Source organism: Sebastes umbrosus, chromosome 20 (genome assembly GCF_015220745.1).
Source record: "Sebastes umbrosus isolate fSebUmb1 chromosome 20, fSebUmb1.pri, whole genome shotgun sequence".
In the NCBI taxonomy this organism is placed as follows: domain Eukaryota; kingdom Metazoa; phylum Chordata; class Actinopteri; order Perciformes; family Sebastidae; genus Sebastes; species Sebastes umbrosus.
In genome coordinates, this window is record NC_051288.1 from 24365859 (window position 1) to 24388898 (window position 23040).

The window sequence follows — 23040 nt, forward strand, 5'->3', positions numbered from 1 at the left end:
TGCAATAAAACAACATGCATTAACACAACATGCATTAACACAACATGCATTAACACAACATGCAATAAAACAACATGCATTAACACAACATGCAATAACACAACATGCAATAAAACAACATGCATTAACACAACATGCAATAAAACAACATGCATTAACACAACATGCAATAACCCAACATGCAATAAAACAACATGCATTAACACAACATGCAATAAAACAACATGCAATAACACAACATGCATTAACACAACATGCAATAACACAACATGCATTAACACAACATGCAATAAAACAACATGCATTAACACAACATGCAATAACACAACATGCAATAACACAACATGCATTAACACAACATGCATTAACACAACATGCAATAACACAACATGCATTAACACAACATGCATTAACACAACATGCAATAACACAACATGCATTAACACAACATGCAATAAAACAACATGCATTAACACAACATGCAATAACACAACATGCAATAAAACAACATGCATTAACACAACATGCAATAAAACAACATGCATTAACACAACATGCAATAACCCAACATGCAATAAAACAACATGCATTAACACAACATGCAATAAAACAACATGCAATAACACAACATGCATTAACACAACATGCATTAACACAACATGCAATAAAACAACATGCATTAACACAACATGCAATAACACAACATGCAATAACACAACATGCATTAACACAACATGCATTAACACAACATGCAATAACACAACTTGCAGTAAATCCTGACTCACCTGTTGAAGAAAGCAGTGGCTAGTCCCACAATCAGAGTCCCAAATAAAATGGGTTTGGTCCTCCTCTTTACAGCAGACAGTTGATGCGGCTTCATTATAGATAAATAGATGAAGCCACAGGCTGAAATATAAACAGAAATATAAGCTACATTAGTTTTAGCTGACCTTTGATGCGACCAGCAGCTACTGCTAGTTACAACACCTCCTTCTGGTCGTGCAGTTAATCACGTAACACCACTTCCGGCTAACACTTATTATTAACCAAATTACAAAAAAAGTAATAGTACACGTTTAACCACTAGTGCCAGAATGTGTATGGTGATTTAATGTGTTTTTAAAGTGGCTTGACAGATTTTTTTTAGTTAATATTACTAATTATTTTTAAAACTGTTAATAACGTTTAGGCGGAAATGGGGAAACGGACACATTCAACAGACGGACCAAAACAGGAAGTGACGTAATAATGAACCCAGCTGTTGACTGACTGAAAGCTGTCTGAAGCTAATGCTAAGCTAATGCTAAGCTAATGAAGCTAACCCATGTGTTTGATCTGTTGACGTTAGTTTCTTTAACTGTCTGGTTTTAAGTGAACATTGGAGTTAATGTTGAGATAAACCTGTTAAAGATGTGGAAGAAAGGCTCGTCTGAAGGTTCAGACCGGTTTGAGTATCTACAGACTTTAGTCACTGAGTTCCAGGACACAGACAGTGAAGGTAGGAACACCTTTAAACTCTATTATGTTATTATTCAACAAGTTTAATTCACTGAGGACTCTAAAGAGCCTTTGAGGTATCTCTGGAAAATAACAAATATCTAACTAGTTACGAGCTGAAGTTAACTTCCTGTTGGGGAAAGTTAAAGTTAACTTTTAGACCACATTGGACCAGATCTCCTTCAAAAACCACTACACTGTCAGATCTGGACTAGATTAGCCCAGACGTGATAAAGAGTCTTTAAAACACAGTTTCAGATTTGTGATTTTTGTTTGGGAGTCATTGTCGTTTAGGTATATATATTTTAATTTTTTTACTCTTTTTTAAATTTTGTATCTTTTTAAATTCTTATATTTTTTATCCCTTTTTATCTCATTATTTCAATTTTTTTTTTTTTTAATAAATTTTATCTTTATTATATTTTATGTTATGTAACCGAAAAACTATGGTTTTAATAAAAGAACCCTTTTAAAATGCCCACAAGGCATACTACTACCCCCCTGTGCCCCTCAGGGCACCCAACTCGGTTGCAACATTTTAACCTACCCTAACCCAAGTGCTGGTCAAAATGTGTCTATCACTATCAACTGGACTTCTTTTTTAGCTATTCTGTGAAGGTTTATGTCTGCAAAACACATTCTTAAATGTAATTCACTAACTCAAAAGAGTGGATTCAGTGATTTTAGTTATTCTTATAAAATAATATAATAATGTATATAGGTAAATGGCAATATATATAACCAGATGTTCACTCATTTAAATGTATCTAAATGTGTCAGTTTAAGTTAAAGTAGCAGCAGGGGTGCTTCAAAAGAGACATTGTGTATACCTGTGTATCACTTTCAACTGTTAACATTTTTTTTTATTAACAAAATATTAGTACAATAACAATATGTACATTCAAAACTGTTCAAGCCAGGGGTACAATAAAGAAGAAAAAAAAAAACATAAGTAAATATAATATACAGTAGAGATATATACATCAATACAGAGACAAAAAATACAAAATCAAAATAAACTCATGTGTCCATAAGAAATTGATCAAACACATAGCTGGTTCTGGTTGCCTTCTTATTCTTAATGTTTTTAATTGTGCTGCCATACTGCCTCATTTGTTGATAAAAATATTCAAAATTTGGTTTGGAGTCTGACCATCTCTTCTTGTGAATGTGGAATTTCCCCCAAAATAGAATCAACTGTACAAAGAACATAAAATCTTTATCCTTCTCATCAAAACAAAGAAGAATGTCCTTTTCCTGAAATTGAATTGTTTGTCCAGTTTTCCTTCTTAAATAATATTCAACATCCACCCAAAATATTCTGGTATTCATACAGTGATAAAACCAATTACATATTGTTTCTTCTTCTTATTCACAGAAAGTACAAGAATACTCAATATTTATCCTAAATTTCTCCAATGTCTTTTTTGCTGGATATATGTGATGCAACATTTTAAAGGAAACTTCTTTAACTTTATTATTGAGACAGAATTTGTCCCCAACTACCCACATTTTCTGCCAATTAATTTCTCCATAAGGTGAAGCCCAAAAGAATCTTCCTGGAGGCAGAGTTACAGCTTGTATGCAATTCCTTATGTATTTATTAGAGCATTTATTCTTGGTAATGTCAACTTCTCCAAGGTATATACCACTATTAAATGGATCCAACATTGAAATCTCCCTTACTGAACCTTTAAGAAGTTGCAGCATACTCCTCGGCAGGGCATCAAACACCACTGCATTTTACTAACATTTAATAGCTTTGTGTCCCACTCATTTCATCCCTTATTTCACAGTTGAAAACATGTTAGCGCTCTCTGGTGGGCAGACTGTGTAAAGGCCTCACTGTTTCTAAAAGCTCAAATACTTCTTTTGCATTTCTGTCCTGCAGCCTCTTGTGTGCTGATGCCAGTGTGTTTGTGACAAGTTGATATTAGCTGTAATTTTAATGATTTTGTTCCATTAGATATTATTGTAACTTTTATATATAACTTATTTCACATCATCAGAGGCAAAGGAGCAGGTGCTTGCTAACCTGGCCAACTTTGGGTACGACCCAAAGAACATGGAGTATCTGAGGGAGCTGCAGGTCGCTGACCTCTTCTTGGACGCGCTCACTGAGGAGAATGACAACTTTGTGGAGTTTGGGATGGGTGCGTATCAGTCATCTCTCATTGTTTTTACATTGTGACATGAATTCTGTCTCACTTCTCTTGTGTGTGTGTGTCATGTCCTCAGGGGGGCTGTGTAACCTCAGTATGGACCCTGCATGCCAACGCGTCATCCTGCAGAGCGGCGGGATCAGCTTAGTCACAAACTGTCTGTCGAGCCAGAGGGAGGAGACCGTCCTGTCGGCCATCACTACGCTGATGAACCTCACGACGCCCTCGTCACGCTCTGAGATCACTGATCCGGCCATCCTGCAGTGCATGCTGCGCTTCTCCCTCTCAGAGAGCCCGCGTCTGCGCAACCTGGCCGCTGTGTTTCTGCAGGACTGCTGCACCGCGGAGCAGGTGGCCCGGGCGGAGCAGCAGATGCAGGGACCACAGACTGCAGTCGGCATCCCGCTGCCCAAGGACTAAGTTACAGATGGGGGCATTCATGCAGGTATATAAGTGTATATATACCTTGTTTTTGTATATAAGTGGATAAGTTTGCTCTCTGTGAGAGTATAAGAAATATTTTACTCTTTATGGCCAAAAATATGAGCACCCAAACATCACAGCCTCCACTATTCTGGTTTCAGTCTTTTCACCAGATGATAAAAACTGCTGCAGGGATTTACTCCCATTCAGACACAAGAGCATCAGTGAGATCCAACACTGATGTTGGTGGTCAGATCTGGCTCACAGTCCAGTTCATCCCAAAGGTGTTGGATGGGGTTGAGGTCAGGGCTCTGTAGGGCTGTCAACGAATATTCTAAATTTAAATAGATATTTGAATAGTAAAAAAGAGAGCAGATATTCGAAAATAAAAATAATAATATTAAATTAATTCAAAATTAATATTTGATTGTGGGGAAAAAAGAAAGAAAGCAGCGCTACCACAGCTGTCTGCCTCACGTGCACTGAATGCACCCCATGACGGGAGTCACACAACGTCACTTTCATTGATTGAAAATTAAATGTAACATTAGGTCTTTAGTTGAATGAGGAATTATTATAAATATGCCTCTAAATGCTGTTTCCACAGCATTTAGAGGCATATTTTCACATCAAACTCTGTCAAACATCAAAACAGAAAAAAGAGGACATAGAAAAATTGTTGCCACAAAGTTGGAAATTATATTTTTATTGTCTAAAACATCATTGCATCCTGTAGCATTAACATTTGCCTTAATCGCCCACATAGTTTTGGCCATATAGTGTCTTTTTTTTTTAAACTTTATAACTTTGAATCTAATGTTGAAATTAGAGTTTGGGATTGTAAAACACTTTAACAAGATGATTGGCTGCTATTCTGCACATTATCCATCAAAGTGCACGTCAGAGCGTATGCTTACATTTAAGTGTTGTGCTCTTTCTTACCACATGAGGGAGACATGAAGTTAAAGGCTGTTGTGCTGTTTTGTGAGAGATTAATAATATAGTTGATTGCTAATGGCACAAAACATGTGAACAATTTAATTTAGTTGACTTCCAAATTGTTGTGAACAAAATGTTGAGAGAGAAAAGACCACATATCACTTGTAAAATCAGACTGTTGGATCAATATCAGTAGCTATTTTCCCCCAAAATGTACATTCCTTTGGCTTTGAAGTGATTTCATAAGAGCTGGAGCAGACGCTGGAGCACCTTAAAGGGATAGTTCAGATGTTTTGAAGTGTGGTTGTATGAGCTACTTCTCCATAATCAGTGTATCACCTACAGTAGATGACGGAGTAGCAGCACGGGAGCAAAGTAATGTACAACTGTGGACGGGGGCATCAGCAAAACAGATTTTAGACACCTAAAAATATCAATATCAGTTTAAGTGTACGTTATATTTTAGAGTATTTTCGCCAGTTTACCTCACCGTCAGACAGCCATTTCCGATGGGGAACTGAAGCTCTTATCTATGCTCTCTTCAAAGCCACCAGACTCCATGCACAAAAACAGTAATTTGACCCTTTAATACCTCAAAGTCTGACACTGACTATGGCTAAGTACCTCATGCAAAAAATCCGAACTATCCCTTTAAAGCCAACTGGTTGACTCTTGGCACTCTCTATAAGAATACCATAAATCCAAACCCCAAAATATGTAAAATAAAAAAGTGCAAAATAAACCTTGAGGTTCCTTCTTAAGAGTCAGCGGTGCCGTTTGTTTTCTTCTGGGCTCTTAAGAGCTATTTCTGGGCCGAGTCCTTCAGGTCTAGACAGACGACGACATCCGATCCTGCAGCCCAGCGTCAGTTGGACTGCACATGTAGCCCGGTTCAGACTCGAGAGGAAATTCTTTACAGCTTTGAGAGTGTGTGTGTGTCTGTGATACTCGTTCATTTTAAATGCCACAAAGTTCTCATTTTCACTAAGTGTGTGTTTCTGAATGGCATTCCAAGAGCTTAAGAGGTGAGCACCTGCCACCGAGATCAATACAAAAATACCCTCATTCTTCCCGGAAAAAGAGAAACACCCACTCCTGGTTTTAATAATGTGGCACAAAGTTTATTTCAACTTGATGTAAAAAATATTTTAATGTCTTTTTGCAGGATAAAAAAGAAGAACTGTGGAGAACTGAGCGATTCAACATCTACAACAAGTTCAGCGGTGATCTTCAGTAAACCGTATGTTCTCATTTCTATTACACCTATTTTACTAAACAGGAGGATGTTGAAGGATGAGATGGTCTTATTCTATATTTTTCTTATTATCAACAAATCCCAGGAAAGACCAAAACCAACAACCCTCCGCCGCAAACCCATTGGTTCCTGGTGAAGATATGAATCTTAAAAACAAGTCACAAATATATAGTTTCATTTTTAAAAAAGTCTCAGTAACTTCCTGAAACATTTGAGCACTATAGTTTTTTACAAACATTTCTAAAACAACAGTAAATAGTGCATTTGAGTCCACTTAAACGACAGTGTGTGTGTTCATTGTAATGAAGGAACGTGTCCCCCACTGACAACAATGGAGCTCTATGGCACAGAGGAAGGAGATATATCAGGCTTTGGATGCACACAATCCTTGTTAGCAGGATGAATTCATTGTTGGTTTTTGGTCTTTTTTTGACGGTAAGAAATGTGTATAATATGACTATACGCAAGGTCTTTATTTTTCCTTCTTCAGTCCGAGCTGCTGCTCAGCCGTCTCACGTAGGAGGATTTTCTGGATCTGAAAGAAAAGAAACAGAAAAATGTGTTTAGTACTGAAAAAGATTTTAACTGGGTGTAACAATTTAATAATTAATAAGTAATTCATAACTATGTTTTCATTAGTGTATAATCACTGGAAATTTAGAATGGTTTTCGTTAGCTTAGAACGTATAGATTCAGATCAGTCTCAATATTAATGAATGCACACAGAAGGATTAACAGATGTATTTTGTGTATGACTTTTTTAGGACTTTTTTCAGCATATTATACTATGACTTTTTTTCGTGAAATTTTTCGACATGCTATGACTTTTTTCGACCTACTTTACTATGACTTTTTTTTTTAAATACTATACAATGACTTTTTTTTTCGACCTACTTTATTATGACTTTTTTAAATACTATACTATGACTTTTTTTTTCGACCTACTTTATTATGACTTTTTTTTTAAATACTATACAATGACTTTTTTTTTCGACCTACTTTATTATGACTTTTTTAAATACTATACTATGACTTTTTTTTCCGACCTACTTTATTATGACCTTTTTTTTTTAAATACTATACTATGACTTTTTTTTCCGACCTACTTTATTATGACCTTTTTTTTTTAAATACTATACTATGACTTTTTTTCGACATACTATGACTTTTTTTCCGACCTACTTTATTATGACTTTTTTTTTTAAATACTATACTATGACTTTTTTTTTCGACCTACTTTATTATGACTTTTTTTTTTAAATACTATACTATGACTTTTTTTTTTCGACCTACTTTATTATGACTTTTTTTTTTAAATACTATACTATGACTTTTTTTTTCGACCTACTTTATTATGACTTTTTTTTTTAAATACTGTACTATGACTTTTTTTCGACATACTTTATGACTTTTTTTTCGACATGCTATACTATGACTTTTTTTTTCGACCTACTTTATTATGACTTTTTTTTTTAAATACTATACTATGACTTTTTTTTTCGACCTACTTTATTATGACTTTTTTTAAATACTATACTATGACTTTTTTTTCCGACCTACTTTATTATGACCTTTTTTTTTTTAAATACTATACTATGACTTTTTTTCGACATACTATGACTTTTTTTCCGACCTACTTTATTATGACTTTTTTTTTTTAAATACTATACTATGACTTTTTTTTTCGACCTACTTTATTATGACTTTTTTTTTTAAATACTGTACTATGACTTTTTTTCGACATACTTTATGACTTTTTTTTCGACATGCTATACTATGACTTTTTTTTTCGACCTACTTTATTATGACTTTTTTTTTTAAATACTATACTGTGACTTTTTTTTTCGACCTACTTTATTATGACTTTTTTTTTTAAATACTGTACTATGACTTTTTTTCGACATACTTTATGACTTTTTTTTCGACATGCTATACTATGACTTTTTTTTTTCGACCTACTTTATTATGACTTTTTTTTTTAAATACTATACTATGACTTTTTTTTCCGACCTACTTTATTATGACCTTTTTTTTTTTAAATACTATACTATGACTTTTTTTCGACATACTATGACTTTTTTTTTCGACCTACTTTATTATGACTTTTTTTTTTAAATACTATACTATGACTTTTTTTCGACATACTATGACTTTTTTTTTCGACCTACTTTATTATGACTTTTTTTTTTAAATACTATACTATGACTTTTTTTTTCGACCTACTTTATTATGACTTTTTTTTTTTAAATACTATACTATGACTTTTTTTTTCGACCTACTTTATTATGACTTTTTTTTTAAATACTGTACTATGACTTTTTTTCGACATACTTTATGACTTTTTTTTCGACATGCTATACTATGACTTTTTTTTTCGACCTACTTTATTATGACTTTTTTTTTTAAATACTATACTATGACTTTTTTTTCCGACCTACTTTATTATGACCTTTTTTTTTTTAAATACTATACTATGACTTTTTTTCGACATACTATGACTTTTTTTTTCGACCTACTTTATTATGACTTTTTTTTTTAAATACTATACTATGACTTTTTTTCGACATACTATGACTTTTTTTTTCGACCTACTTTATTATGACTTTTTTTTTTTAAATACTATACTATGACTTTTTTTTTCGACCTACTTTATTATGACTTTTTTTTTTTTAAATACTATACTATGACTTTTTTTTTCGACCTACTTTATTATGACTTTTTTTTTAAATACTGTACTATGACTTTTTTTCGACATACTTTGACTTTTTTTTTCGACATGCTATACTATGACTTTTTTTTTCGACCTACTTTATTATGACTTTTTTTTTTAAATACTATACTATGACTTTTTTTTTCGACCTACTTTATTATGACTTTTTTTAAATACTATACTATGACTTTTTTTTCCGACCTACTTTATTATGACCTTTTTTTTTTTAAATACTATACTATGACTTTTTTTCGACATACTATGACTTTTTTTCCGACCTACTTTATTATGACTTTTTTTTTTTTAAATACTATACTATGACTTTTTTTTTCGACCTACTTTATTATGACTTTTTTTTTTAAATACTGTACTATGACTTTTTTTCGACATACTTTATGACTTTTTTTTCGACCTACTTTATTATGACTTTTTTTTTTAAATACTATACTGTGACTTTTTTTTTCGACCTACTTTATTATGACTTTTTTTTTTAAATACTGTACTATGACTTTTTTTCGACATACTTTATGACTTTTTTTTTTCGACCTACTTTATTATGACTTTTTTTTTTAAATACTATACTATGACTTTTTTTTCCGACCTACTTTATTATGACTTTTTTTTTTAAATACTATACTATGACTTTTTTTTTCGACCTACTTTATTATGACTTTTTTTTTTAAATACTGTACTATGACTTTTTTTCGACATACTTTATGACTTTTTTTTCGACATGCTATACTATGACTTTTCTTGTGACATACTACATAATAATATTTTTATTTTACTTGCTCGGCAGTTTTCACCATCCATGGAGGACCCAGTGATAGTGGCCAACAAGATTATTAGGGACCCCAACCGCCCAACGGTTCTACCTGCAGCAGTCGATACAACACCACCAGACTCAGGGACAGCTTCATCCCGCTGGCCATTGGACTTTTGAACTCATCAGTACATCATTGTCTCTTTTCCTTCATTTTGTCACTTCAAATTTATATACTTCTATTTATTGTTTTACAACCTGTATATATTTTTATTACGTCCCATTACACATGTGTGTACATAAATTCCATTCCTGTTTAACATAAATATATATTTTATATTTTACATATGTTATCCCTGTATTTTAACTTTGCAATACTTTGTCTCAGTTTCCCTTTTTCTTACGTTTGTGATTTTCCTTTTTCACAAATATTTAATGAGCATTCTTTGAGGGGAGTCTGAGATCTAAGATTTCTATTGCCAATGACACTGCTTCTCTGTAATTTTGTATATGAAAATAAAGAACTTGAAAAATATTTTTGGATTTATTCATAAAAGTCATATTATAGTATATCAAAAAAAAAAAAAGTCATAGTATATCAAAAAAAAAAAAGTCATAGCATGTCGAAGAAAGTCTGAAAAAGTCATTTTATAGTATATAAAAAAAATCATAAAAAAGTTATAGTATGTCCAAAAAAAAGTCATAGCATAGCATGTCGATAAATGTAAAGAAAAAAATTCATAGTATAGTATGTTGAAAAAGAAAGTCATAATATTGTATGTCAAAAAAAAGTCATAAAAAAGTCATAGTATAGTATGTTGGAAAAAGGCATATAAAGTCAAAGAATAGTATGTCCAAAAAAGCATAAAAAAATTGTAGTATAGTTTATCGGAAAAAGTCATAAAAAAGTCAGTACAAAAAATCCTAGTATAGCATGTCATAAAAATGCCACAAAAAAGCTATATTATAGTATTCCATAGAAAAATGTCAAAAAGTCTTAGTCCTAAATATATCATAAAAATGTGACAGTAAACTTTAAGTACATGTGATGAATTATTGGTGTGGTCGCTATAAATAATCACGTCCGTGCGTTTCTGGTGCTGTTGGAGAACCTTACTGATGCAACACAGTCTGTGAAAATGCTTTTGTCAACGTTTAATACTTTTTAAAGATCTCTGGCCAGCGGACACCCTGATGCATCACATTGCATCCCCAAACATAACACAACTGTTTGGTCGAATGCTCCAGAGAGGTGTGATCCACATCTCCTGCAGCCTGCAGTATTATGGTATCACCTATCTGGAAGCAGTTAGTCTACTAGAGGACAAAAATAGTCTACAGGTTTTCAAATGTGACCCCTGTGTTGATGTTTTGTGAAAGCTCTGGTAATACTGAGTGAATTATGAATAAAGTAAAATGAAGTGATCTGAACGAGGGGCTGGTTTTATCTGATATACTGCTTTGGGACGAGGTCCGCCGCCCTTCTGGGTTCATCTAACAGGACGCTGTGTGCGTGCAGACGAGCTAATAGCTCCCTTTCCCTCCTGTCTGGGGGCGTTCAGGGGCAGGTCTGTTCAAACACAACGCCATGTCTACAGTGAATTATTTCTAACAGCATCCCATGAGAGAAACACAAGAACTACAGGGGAGTTGATGTTCTTGTGTTGGACTAATTTATCACAGACTGTTACAGCAGCTGCTAATTATCTGTTTTTCTCTGGATGCATGTCATAGTGTAGTATGTCGGAAAAAAATCATGAAAAGTATTGTATGTCGAAAAAAATTAAAAAAAAAAGGTCATAGTATACTATGTCGAAAAAAATAATTGAAAAGTATAAAATATATATATATAATATGTCAAAAAAAAATCATAAAAATTCATAGTATCTCAAAAAAAGTTATAGTATAGTATGTCGAACAAATTATAAAAAAGTCATAAAGTATGGTGAAAAAGGTCATAGTATAATATGTCGGAAAAAATAATAAAAACATAAAAAGTCATAAAAATGTATATTATAATATGTTGGAAAAAAAATAAAAATTCATAGTATGTTGAAAAAAGTCATAATATAGTGAGTGAAAAAAAATGTAAGAATTCATAGTATAATATGTCGGAAAAAAATCATTTAAAAGTCATAATATAATACGTTGAAGAAATTCATTTAAAAGTCATAATATAATATGTTGAAGAAATTCATTTAAAAGTCATAATATAATATGTTGAAGAAATTCATTTAAAAGTCATAGTATAGTATGTTGAAAACATTAATTAAAAATGAACGAGCTCTTACCTTTCCAGTAACGGTGAGCGGGAAGCTGGTCACAAATAGTACGTAGCGAGGGATCTTGAAGTGAGAGATCTGAGAGGAGCAGATGAAGCAGAGTCGTTCAAACGTGTTTGACAGTAAGATAAAAAAAAAAAATAATTCCAGCTCATTATGAAATAATATTAAAAAAGGGGATTGGGCCTCACCTGTCCTTTACAGTAATCTATGATTTCTTCGGGAGTGCAGTCCTCTCCGTTTACCAGTTTGATACAGGCACAGACCTCTTCACCCATACGGGCGTCCTCGACTCCAACCACCTGACGACAAACAAACAAACATGTTTCATGGGACATCACAACTCTATTGCATGTCTGCAAAAGGTGCATAGTGCAAATGTACGACGGAGTATATTGTTGAGATTTGAGCTATTGTAAAAAAAATAATTCCCATTCAAGAATTGAGCCAAAGCGAATGAGAGAAAACCTGTAAAATGCTTTCTGAGCGCTGGCTGCTGAACTCACCTGAGCCTCCTGGACTTTGGGGTGTGTGTGCAGGAACTGTTCGATCTCCGCCGGGTAAATGTTCTCTCCTCCTCGGATGATCATGTCTTTAATCCTGCCCTCAATCCGGCAGTAGCCGTACGCGTCCAGGCTGCCGATGTCTCTGCAAGAAAACCATTTAAACATCAGCAACTAAACATAAAATACTTCAGAATTACACATTTTGTTATTACAAATACTTTCAGATTGATGTTTTCTCTGTAGTTTAATAAAGTTTTTGTGCAGTATAAGTATGAGTGAAACACAGGAAGTGACAGCTTCTACTCACCCAGTTTTGTACCATCTGTCTTTAGTGATGCAGTCTTCTGTTTTGGCCGTGTCGTCCCAATACTCCAACATCACACAGTATCCTCTAATCATAATCTCCCCGATCATCCCCAGAGGCACCACCTCTCCTGTTGTAGGGTTCACCACTTTAGCCTGTGGAGCAGTCGATTATATATTAGTTACTTATAACACAAAGTTAATTATGGTATGAAAATCAATGCTTAATGACACATAACTCTGGGCAATAATTCAATTTAATATCAATGAGCTTTCAGTGGAATCATATTGTGTTATCGTTACATTCAAATGCACTTAAATGTCTCTTTTTACAAACATGATGTGTGTGTATATATATATATAAATATAAATATATAAATATATATATATATATAAATAAATAAATAAATATATAAATATATATATATATATATATATATATATATAAATAAATAAATAAATAAATATATGTATATATATAAATAAATAAATATATATATATATATATATATATATGTAAAAAAATAAGTGTATAAAAAGACATGATGGTGATGTTGCAGGTTATATTTATCAGACATAAACTGGTCATGTAATTATGTATTTTTGCATCATGTTTTAACGTTGTAGTACCTCTAAGTGGTCCATGATGAAGCCGACGGTCTCACTCTTCCTCTCCAGGTTGTCCCTCGGCGAGGCGCAGAACGTCACGGGGCTGTTCTCCGTGGTGCCGTATCCAATCTGTCAATCACACAAACAGGAAGTGGTGAGCAGAGAGGAGGATGTACCGTAGGACACGTTGGTGCTTTCCTTCACCGTCTACCGGAGGATAAGCTCTCAAACATCTTTAAAAATAATTAAACATTTATAAAGGATAAATATACCTCTCCTTGACCTTGAAAACAATAGTTGCCGATTGAATTCGCCTAATCATTTCAGCTCTAAACTGAGTATATTTACACAACTACTGTACTTTCTACTTGTCCTCTAAATCATTAAAGTCAGAGGGAAATAAAGTGTTTTTCCTTGGTGGCATTAAACAAACTGTTACTGTGCTCACAGGTGCAGATTCAATCAGAGAGAGAAAGGTTAAAGACTGGTTGAGTGGTGGAGAAACGGGACCTGCAGGGCATTTTAGAGGTCAGAACTTTACCTGGAAAATCAGGGAGGAGATGATATTCCCGATAAAATGCTAGATTTGTTAAGTAAACTCTAGATTCCTGTTATCCTGGGTGGGTCCATCCATCTTATAAACGCAGCCACCTGAAGCCAAACTGACCCGAGCCAGTCAACAAAGCGCTGCTGCACTTTTTCTCTAAGCCTTCCTTTCTTATTAAAAGCAGGTGTAATGAACACCAAAAGCTTTGTTCTCAGATCTGACTGCTTGTGGCTCAGTTTCTTTCACAGCGACGACAGACTTTGAAAAACACCTTCAGCTACTCCGTCTTTAGCAGTTGAAACCTGAGAGCTACAATCACCTTAACAGCTCACAGGTTTGACTGAGACCATTACATAATAGCACGCTCCATTTCAAAAGAAAGAATGCACTCAGGAATGTAAAGTGGCATCTAAAAACTTGCCTTTGTAAGTGTCTTTTTTTGCAATTGTTATGACCTGAAACAGCATCTGGAGACTATTAGAGGTTATAAAACAGCTGCACAGGAGTGGCTCATTTTCCTGCCACCGCAGACTGAAAAACAATAGAGACGTCTGGGAGCGTGCACGGATCGAACCCGACCTGCCACGTTGTTAAACATTCACCTGTAAGCTATCTTTGTCTGCACATCCAGCTCGGTCCTTCGTTTATGTTCTGCAAAAATGCAGCAAAGAGAAAGAGTGTGACCCGCGTCGTCTTCCTGCTCATTTAGGGTTAAATTCTCACAGACACTTGACTTCCTCTTGCAAACCTCTCACCCTAACACCCTGGCAAGCCCTCCTCGTTTTTTTTCCTCAAGTGAATGTTATAAATAGTGCTGTGTGTTCCGTTGACCGGCCATCCTCCTCTCAAAGTGCATCGCCCACCTCCGCTCAGTCACTCACCTTTTCACTCCTTCTCTCTCTCTCCGCCTGTTTCTCTCTCTCAACACAAACTGTTCAACCTTTCTTCTTTATAGAGATCTTCTCTCTGAAGCTTTTTTCCGGTTTGTTCTTCTTCTGCTAAAAGACCGGAAGACATTCTAACCAAGTCAGCGAGCTCGTCAGCATGCGTTGTGTGAGCTGGTTGTTGCTGGGGACCTGCCTCCTGGTCCTGGGCCCCGCGGTGCAGGGAGCCCCGGGCCAGTGCCCCAGCCTGTGCCACTGCCACGGCGACCTTCAGCACGTCATCTGCGACAGCGTCGGGCTGAAGAAGATCCCCCGGGTGTCAGAGGTCACCCGTTTAGTGAACCTGCAGAGGAACAACCTGGGCACCATACCCACGGGGGCGTTCAGCGAAAGCAAGGGGCTCATCTCGCTGCACATGCAGCACTGTCAGCTCCGAGAGATCGGATCCAACGCCTTCAAGGGGCTGAAGAAGCTCATCTACCTCTACCTGTCCAACAACGAGATCAGCAGCATCAAGCCCGGCGCCTTCGAGGACCTGACCGAGCTCACCTACCTCTACCTAGATGGGAACCAGATCAGCGACCTCGCCAAGGGCATCTTCTCCCCCATGATCAACCTCTTCATTCTGCAGCTCAACGACAACAAGCTCCGGGAGCTGCGGCCGGGGACTTTTGCGGGCGCCAAAGACTTGCGCTGGCTGCACATGAGCGGGAACGAGCTGACGACGCTGCAGCCGGGCTCTCTGGACGACGTGGAGAACCTCGCTATACTCCACCTGGACAGGAACAGGATGTCCAACTATCCCACCGCGGCAATGAGCAAACTGCGAGTGGTTGAGGAACTCACGCTGGGGAAGAACCCCATGAGGACCATCCCGGACATCGCCTTCCAGAGCTTTGGGCGCTACATGGAGAAACTATACCTGGACAACATGGGTCTGGAGAAGGTCAGTCTATGCTTTAACTGAGTTTTTACGAAAGCGATGCATGATCTTTGGTTAAAAATGTTTAAACTCCATAATGGGCGCCATATCTGCAAGGTAAGATACATAAAGTTCTCCTCATCACCTGTCAAAATATTCTAAATGTATTCAACTACATTGCAGATAAACTAGAGCAAAGACAGAGAGCTAACTGTTGGAAATAGTGTTTCAGATTTCACGAAGAATCTGCCAAAATAATTAATTGCAGGTGATTTTAATCCTCAATAAAAACGTTTAAATCAAGCTCAGAATAACAAGTTCATCTCATGAAAAGGTCTCTATACTGCACTGTGTGTCTGTTTTAATATTTGTTTATTTGTTTTGGTCTGGCAAACGACTATATTTCATCAGTATATTTACATGTACGAGCTTCTTGCCAATGGTCCACACCCCCCTTGTCTGCAGCCAACAGGCATTTTTCTTGTAGCTAATATTCATTTATTTATTCAGCGGTTGGTTTATGTGTTCATCTCCGTCTGTCTCAGTGTGTCCTGATAATGCAACCCTGATGCTGCATCTTTCAATCTTTTACACGTGTATCTCTGTGTCTCTATAGGGGCATCTGACTTGTCGTGAACATCTTAATGGCCGTGCAACTTTAATACACAATGCTAAACCGTCACGCGCAAAAACATATTTTTACTTTTTACTTAAATTACAAAAAAACATTTTGGTATATAGTCATGAAGATAGTTTTGGTTTTATTTGTCTCCTAGCTTTCTGCCTCAACCACAAAACAACGGAGGTTAGAGGTGAAATGTTAAGTTTTTAAGACAAGAATAATATACAGAAATAATATAACTACATAATAGTGATGACAAACTGTTTTATATGATTGTAAATTGAATTATCTTTGAGTTTGTGGTTGCTGATCGAACAAAAACGAGACATTTGAAGACTTAAATTTGACCTATGGGAAACTTTTTCACAATTTTCAAACATTTTTTGGATAAAACAAAGTTGATTTATTGAGAAATATTAAGATTAAATTATATAAAAAGAAGAATAATATATGTTTCTGTAAACACTAAATAATTACTGGGTAATTTGCAGGCTAAAGCGTAACCAAACTACATTAAGTACTTCATTTAGTACTTAATTTTACTTCCATAAGACACTGAAGCTGATGCTTTCCTAGACATCCAGACTCTATTTTATATGACCAATAAATCCATAGTCACAAGGTCACGTTTGACCCTAATCCAGGTTTTTAACCTTCAGATATCAGAAACATGAGACAGATGTTTCCACAGCAGCCTGTAAAACATCCATCTGTTCCTCCTCATCTTACACAGCTCCAGTACTATGATGGTATACAGTATAAGCTCTATGCTACACCACACTACTTCTCAGACATTCCTGAGTGCACATTTGCTTCATACTTGAGGCTAATCCAATATTTGAGTGTACCTGTGCCACAGTACGGAGTTATCCCGGTGGGGGGAAACTGTGAAATAACAACCTTCTCACGCTGTGTGAGACTGTGTGAGTGAGCCAGGTGGAAACAGCAGGAGAAGGCGAGTATAGGGGGGAGATTAAACCCTCTTCCAGCCAAATGCAGGTATTTTTAGAGTGTTTTTGTTTGCTGGACCTCGGCCAAGCATGTCCGAGTCTAATTATTACTGTACACATGTGTTATTTTCAGCAAGGTGTGTTCTCTGCTTTCAACGGGAGGGTCTTGTAAACAGGTCAGGAGGGGTGAGGAGACAGGTAAATAGAGGCAGGGTGTTCCACAGTGCATGAAGAGGAGTATTTTTAGCTTGCCATCGCCCCAGTTGAATGGACAATTGGGCCCTTTGCGAGCCTTCCTGGCAAAGAGGGACACGACAGAGAGAGAGAGCGAAAACACCTCGGCCACGCTGGAAGTCATCCATCTTCCGTTGCTTCAAAATACCAGACCATCGGCTACTTGTCGCTCCACAGTGGAAATTTCCAAACAGCCTCATCTCTGCCAGACTCACATAAAACAACCCTTCAAAGCTCCTCTCTCTCTCTCTCTCTCTCTCTCTCTCTCTCTCATCCACCCCGTGACAAAAACTTGACACGACGTAGGTCGGTCCACCTCGCACCTCTCTGAAGCTTTTAGCACCCTCGCAGATGCGTATGAAGTAGAAGTGCAAAAAAAAAGGAGGGCAGTGACCTTCAGTGTTTACATAAGTGCTGCTGGTGCAAAAAGAAGGATGAGAGGAGGCTTTCATGCCAGAGTAACACTGGTGAGATTCCCTCGTTCTGCATCTATATAACAGACACAAGAATGGTGTTGGCTGGTGGGTCAGCAGCAGTGTGAACAAGCGGCAACCTCCGAGTCTATATCCAGCAGGGGGCGACTTCTCTGATTGCTAAAAGAAGTCTGATTGTATAGAAGTCTATGAGGAAATGAGCCTTCTTCTCTCTTGATTTATTACCTCAGTAAACATTGTAAACATGAGTTTATGGTCTCAATCTCTAGTTTCAAGTCTTCTTCAATACAGCATGATGTTCATTTAGTAAATTATGGTCCCATTTAGAGTCAAATAGACCATAAAGCAGGGGATGCTTTAGGGCGTGGCACCTTGTGATTGACAGGTCGCTACCACGGCGTTGTCCGGTCTGGGAGTTGTCTGTGTTTTCGTTTTAGAACTTTAACCCTTTCACAGTGTGATTTCACTTCATGAAAGTTAATTATAACATTTTGGTCGCCTAAAAGCAGTTCGGTTGTACTCAGCTCCACCCTCGCGTGTCACCTCTGGTTGCAAAAATACTAAGATGGCGACGGACAAAATGCAGAACTCGAGGCTTCAAAACAGAAGTCCACAAACCAACGGGTGACGTCACGGTGACTACGTCAACAGCGGCGGCAGCCAGGAGTCCATTACTCTAAACCACACCTTCAACGTGACGCAGATCGAGTGGTTCAAGGCTGGATGAAGGAGCTCCAGTAATTGGTGGAGAGAAGGGAGGCAGGGCCTGTAGGGGCCACTGAGGGGCCTTGGCGTGGGTTGAGAAGGGGGAGAAACGTGGGCCTAGAGAGGGGCTTCGCAAAGAGGAAGAGACGATGTCAACGGTAGATGGTAACCAGACTTGTTGGCAGTCTATGGGTGTGAACCATGTTTTAATCAACACTGTATGCAGTACAAGAAGCTCAAAACTACAGTTTTAGGTAGATTTGCATTGATTCATGTGAATTCTTCCCAATGCTTTGATCCCCGTCTCCACATGTTGAAGAGTCCTTGGGCAAAATCCCAAATTATTCCCGAGATGGCCAGGCCAGCATTTTGCATGGTAGCTCAATGCAATCATGTACACTCATGTACGGCTCTCTCTTTTTCTAGTTCTCTGATGGTGCGTTCATTGGTGTGACGGCAGTCAAGACACTGAACCTGGACAACAACAAGCTAAAGTTCCTTCCCAAAAGCCTCGATTTTGGCACCATCACCAACCTCACCATCTCCAACAACCCGTGGAGCTGCACGTGCCAGCTAGCTCCGTTACGCAGGTAAGAGACTCGACACTCTACGGCCACGCTGGCAGCTCTGTTAGACTGTACTAGTCCCAAGTAACCAGCACAAACTCTACGTTCCTTATCTTCTGGTTTCTACCTGCAGGTGGATGGACTCTAGTCGCAATCGTCCAGACGCAGTGTGTGCATCTCCGTCTCAGCAGAAAGGAAAGCAAGTGAGAGACAGCGCCGCCTTCGGTGGCTGCAGAGTCAAGCCAAAGAGAGCCAAAAAGGGCACACGTCATTGAACACGCAGCTGTACAGGTAACCGCCGCCGAACAAGCCGAGGATACGGAGAGAAAATAAAAACAAATTCTACATAGTCTCTTCCACATCTCACAAACTGACCCGATCAAAGAGTAAAATCCACAATAAAATGATTAGGTTGATATTTGGGAAATATGCTTGTTCGCTTTTTTTCTTAGAGTTGATGATAAGATAGATACCGCTCTCATGTCTGTGCAGTAAATATGAAGTTACAGCCAGGCGAAGATTAGCTCAGCCTAGTATAAAGACGTAGGGTAACAAAATCCACCTGCCACCACCTGTACATTTAACTAATCAAGACATTATATCTTGTTTATTTAATCCGTTGGATCATTTCTTGGCTATGAGCAATGTATTGTGTAGGAGCAGTTAGGGATTTACATTGATGTCTTCATATGTTACTAATGATTCAGCAACATATGAAAGAAACCACGTTCATCCGTCGTTTTTGAAAACGTAGCATCCAAAAGTGACTGGAGACACTTGACGTTTATATAAAAGGTCCTGACATACCAAGCCGACGGACAGTTTGGGTCCATTGGTGAGTGTCTGTCGGCTTAGTTTTTGCAGCATGTCCCGCACAATCGGCTCTAGTCTGCCCGAGTTTTTTTCGGCCGATTCAGCATGTTGAATTGGCGGCTGAGCCTGTCGGTGAGAGAAATCACTCTGATTGGCTGTTCAGCTTAAGCCAATCAGTGCACGAGAAGAGAAACGGATGTGAGGAAAGCAAGCCAAGGTGTAAAGTCAAGAGGAAAAACACAGAAGGCTCTTCTCATTTCTCATCTTCATCTCCTCTGATCGTTCCAACACATCGATATTTTCACAGCTACATGAACATCTGGAATGAAGCTAAGTGGTGAGTGAGAGTGGTGTGAAAATGGTCGGCAGACGCCCCTTTGTTTCATGTACGTATCATAACAACAGCTTGTATATCCGCCGTCCTCGGTGTTCCTGTTTCCCTTTTTTGGATGACGAATACAGACTACCGCCGCCTGCTGGTTTGGAGAGTTATTTCATCTCACGCAGCAGCAGAACGGCCAAGCTAACTGGCTGTCGTCGTTGGGTTGTGTTCAAGTGCAACTTGTCGTTCAAGACAAAGGAGACGTGAGGCGACGCAACAGTTGGCCTTCGTCGCCGCTAGTTCTTTGATGTTGGGTTGGTGTGTCTGGGCCTTTAACTTAAATGTTAGTTAAGTTAAATGATTTCAAGTGACGCCCTCAGTGATCACGACTTTGGTAAATACCTGAGGTGCAGTTTTGTTCCTCACTCTGACCTCTCTCTAATCACATCCCTCCTGTGGTGGTTTGGTGTAAAGGTTTTCAGTTCTGTACAATGGGAGGTTGGATTCAGACGCCACCACATGAGGTGTAAGTTGGTTTTGGAGTAGCCCGCAGTTGGCTTTGCATGATTTTGTTTTCAGTCCTCTCTAACCACAGAACTCTCTGTCCACCCGTCTGTCCCCGTCTGAACTTTTCCATGTTGGCCCTGGGGTCCAGTACACCGAGTCCAGGTCATGGGGTCTCTGGTTGGAGGGCAGACTGTTTAATCTGGCTGCTGATTTTGTGTCTTTTCCACAGGAGACGCCGAGGAGGAGCCTGTCCAGGTGACTGGCTACACATGCAACGAAAAGCAATGCTAACTCACTCTACTTCAAGACTGTCCATCTATTCATCTGCCAAATGTTGTCACGTCGTGTAAACGCAGACAAACACTTTCATAGATACACTTGCTCTCTGTCTGTCTGTCTCTCTTTCACACCCAAACACATCAAGAGCTTCTTTTCATTCATTTATATCAACGATGAAGACTTAAGTATGGAGTGGAAATGTGCAACATCCAGGTAACCACCAAAATAAAGGATGCATCTGAGTAAAACGAAGGACAAGTATGTTGTCTTCTCCTGGTGCATTCAGGATCTTCAGGATAAACAGTAATTACAAACAATCTGAGGATGTTGTTGTCTTATAAGTTTCAATGGTTGCGTCCAAAAAATTATATTTAGTACGCTAAAACAGTGTACAAGATGTTTTAGTATGTCCGAAACCTTAGTATGAGTCCAACAGTACGCGAGTTGCATACTATTTCCAGTGAAATATTACAGTATGCTAACACTGGACACTACGGTGGCATAAATATCCCACAATGCAATGCGGTAGTGACAACAACGTCCATAACAGATGTTGGCGGACAGCTCTGTAACGTCAGTAATGCTTCAATTTAAGTGTAATATTCCACTTTGCTGGGCGTAATATAGTTTTTAATTTAATTCAGACTTCTCACAAATCATCGTTTGGTCACATGAGGTTGGCACGGGTTACTATGGTTACGTGTCTCTAACCGGCAAGGAGGGTTCTCAGGAAGTGACGACGTAAATTACTGCTCAGTGCGACCGAAAAGATATAAAACTATTACTTTATTCACACAAAAGTATGTTGAACGATAGTATGTAGTCATAGAATGCGGACGAAGCCATAGTCTTAAGATAATGTAAAGTCAAACCAGATTAGTTTAAAGGACATTTTGGGAAATGTGAGATGAGAAGATCGATACCACTCTTCAGCTTTAGCTTAGCACAAAGACTGGAAACGGAGGGAAACAGCTAGCCTAGCTCTGTCCAACTCACCAGCACCTCTAAAGCTCACTAACTAACTAACATGTTATATCTTGTTTATTTAATCCATAAAAATAATCAATTATTGATAGAAAACATAATGATTAGTGCAGCTTTAATATATTGGACATAAAGTCTCCTTTATTTTGGTGGTTACCAAAATATAAATATAAACAATGAATCAACAATGGCTCCAAAAAAGATAAAGAGGCTGAGAAACATCCTCCAAACTGTGAGGAATTATTAAAACAACCTCCAACTGTCACGTCAACACTCGCTTAGCCTCTTGTGATGTCAGTTTTACACCCTCACGGACCGAGAAAACATCCAAGACATTTAAACACAAAAAGGACAAACAGTTGAAGAAGACCTATTTCTCCAAGAAGTTGTTTGATTCACCTAATAAAGCCCACCAACATCTTCAAAGGAGACCCATCTCCAGTGCCTTTTTCCCCGTATAAAAGGTACTTTAATGAACTATAAAACCGGATTTAGTTTATTTTTGGCGACGCTAAAAATGTACACAAACGAGAAGAAGTCTAAAAAGATAAATATGTTCAGCGTCATTGTGTCTTTAGTTTAATGCTAAATCTTTGTAACATACTTTCACTGATTTAAAATGTAAGAAAAATAGGTTTCTTGCACACCAACTATGAGGGTTACTGACTGTTGACTTTATGCATATCTAATGTATATTCAATATCATTTCCTTGACTTTTGGAAGTGGTGACGAGTGCTCACATCCAATAAACCTTTTACAAAATCAAGCCTTCTTTTTGTCTTATATATATATACTTTTTTTTTACAAGATCTCTGCATTAA

General features: G+C 37.5%; 3 protein-coding genes across 4 annotated transcripts in view; 2 read left to right on the top strand and 1 right to left on the bottom strand.

The window, feature by feature from the left end:
* Window positions 1–1209: 1209 nt before the first annotated feature.
* Window positions 1210–10284, top strand: armc7 (armadillo repeat containing 7). Of its 2 annotated transcripts, XR_005204650.1 has the most exons (5): window positions 1211–1498; window positions 3507–3650; window positions 3736–4104; window positions 6187–6261; window positions 9786–10284. XR_005204650.1 is itself a non-coding variant. In XM_037754664.1 (3 exons), the coding sequence occupies exons 1-3, from the start codon at window positions 1411–1413 to the stop codon at window positions 4077–4079; spliced, it is 576 nt and encodes a 191-aa protein (XP_037610592.1). In that variant the 5' UTR covers window positions 1210–1410; the 3' UTR covers window positions 4080–4105. The 2 variants fall into 2 exon arrangements, 1 of the variants encoding a protein (XP_037610592.1); XM_037754664.1 differs by lacking the exons at window positions 6187–6261; window positions 9786–10284 and having other exon boundaries at window positions 1210–1498; window positions 3736–4105.
* Window positions 6121–23040, bottom strand: part of acsf2 (acyl-CoA synthetase family member 2) — a 32053-nt gene continuing 15133 nt past the window's right edge. Inside the window, exons 11-16 of the mRNA XM_037754655.1 lie at window positions 13471–13578; window positions 12845–12996; window positions 12538–12679; window positions 12223–12333; window positions 12041–12109; window positions 6121–6811 (exon numbers count right to left, since the gene is read on the bottom strand). Of these exons, the coding sequence (XP_037610583.1) occupies window positions 6749–6811; window positions 12041–12109; window positions 12223–12333; window positions 12538–12679; window positions 12845–12996; window positions 13471–13578 (645 nt within the window). The 3' untranslated portion in view covers window positions 6121–6748. The remainder of the gene's footprint in view (window positions 6812–12040; window positions 12110–12222; window positions 12334–12537; window positions 12680–12844; window positions 12997–13470; window positions 13579–23040) is intronic.
* On the top strand, window positions 14840–22985 carry chad (chondroadherin). Its single transcript, XM_037754661.1, has 4 exons — window positions 14840–15826; window positions 19174–19337; window positions 19447–19604; window positions 21185–22985. The coding sequence occupies exons 1-3, from the start codon at window positions 15041–15043 to the stop codon at window positions 19586–19588; spliced, it is 1092 nt and encodes a 363-aa protein (XP_037610589.1). The 5' UTR covers window positions 14840–15040; the 3' UTR covers window positions 19589–19604; window positions 21185–22985.

Coding starts and splice junctions, on each gene's coding strand:
- armc7 (XM_037754664.1), top strand. CDS start 1,411: ATGTGGAAGAAAGGCTCGTCTGAAGGTTCAGACCGGTTTGAGTATCTA. Junction 1,499..3,506: donor CCAGGACACAGACAGTGAAG/GTAGGAACACCT, acceptor TCACATCATCAG/AGGCAAAGGAGCAGGTGCTT. Junction 3,651..3,735: donor CTTTGTGGAGTTTGGGATGG/GTGCGTATCAGT, acceptor TCATGTCCTCAG/GGGGGCTGTGTAACCTCAGT.
- chad (XM_037754661.1), top strand. CDS start 15,041: ATGCGTTGTGTGAGCTGGTTGTTGCTGGGGACCTGCCTCCTGGTCCTG. Junction 15,827..19,173: donor ACAACATGGGTCTGGAGAAG/GTCAGTCTATGC, acceptor CTCTTTTTCTAG/TTCTCTGATGGTGCGTTCAT. Junction 19,338..19,446: donor CAGCTAGCTCCGTTACGCAG/GTAAGAGACTCG, acceptor TTCTACCTGCAG/GTGGATGGACTCTAGTCGCA.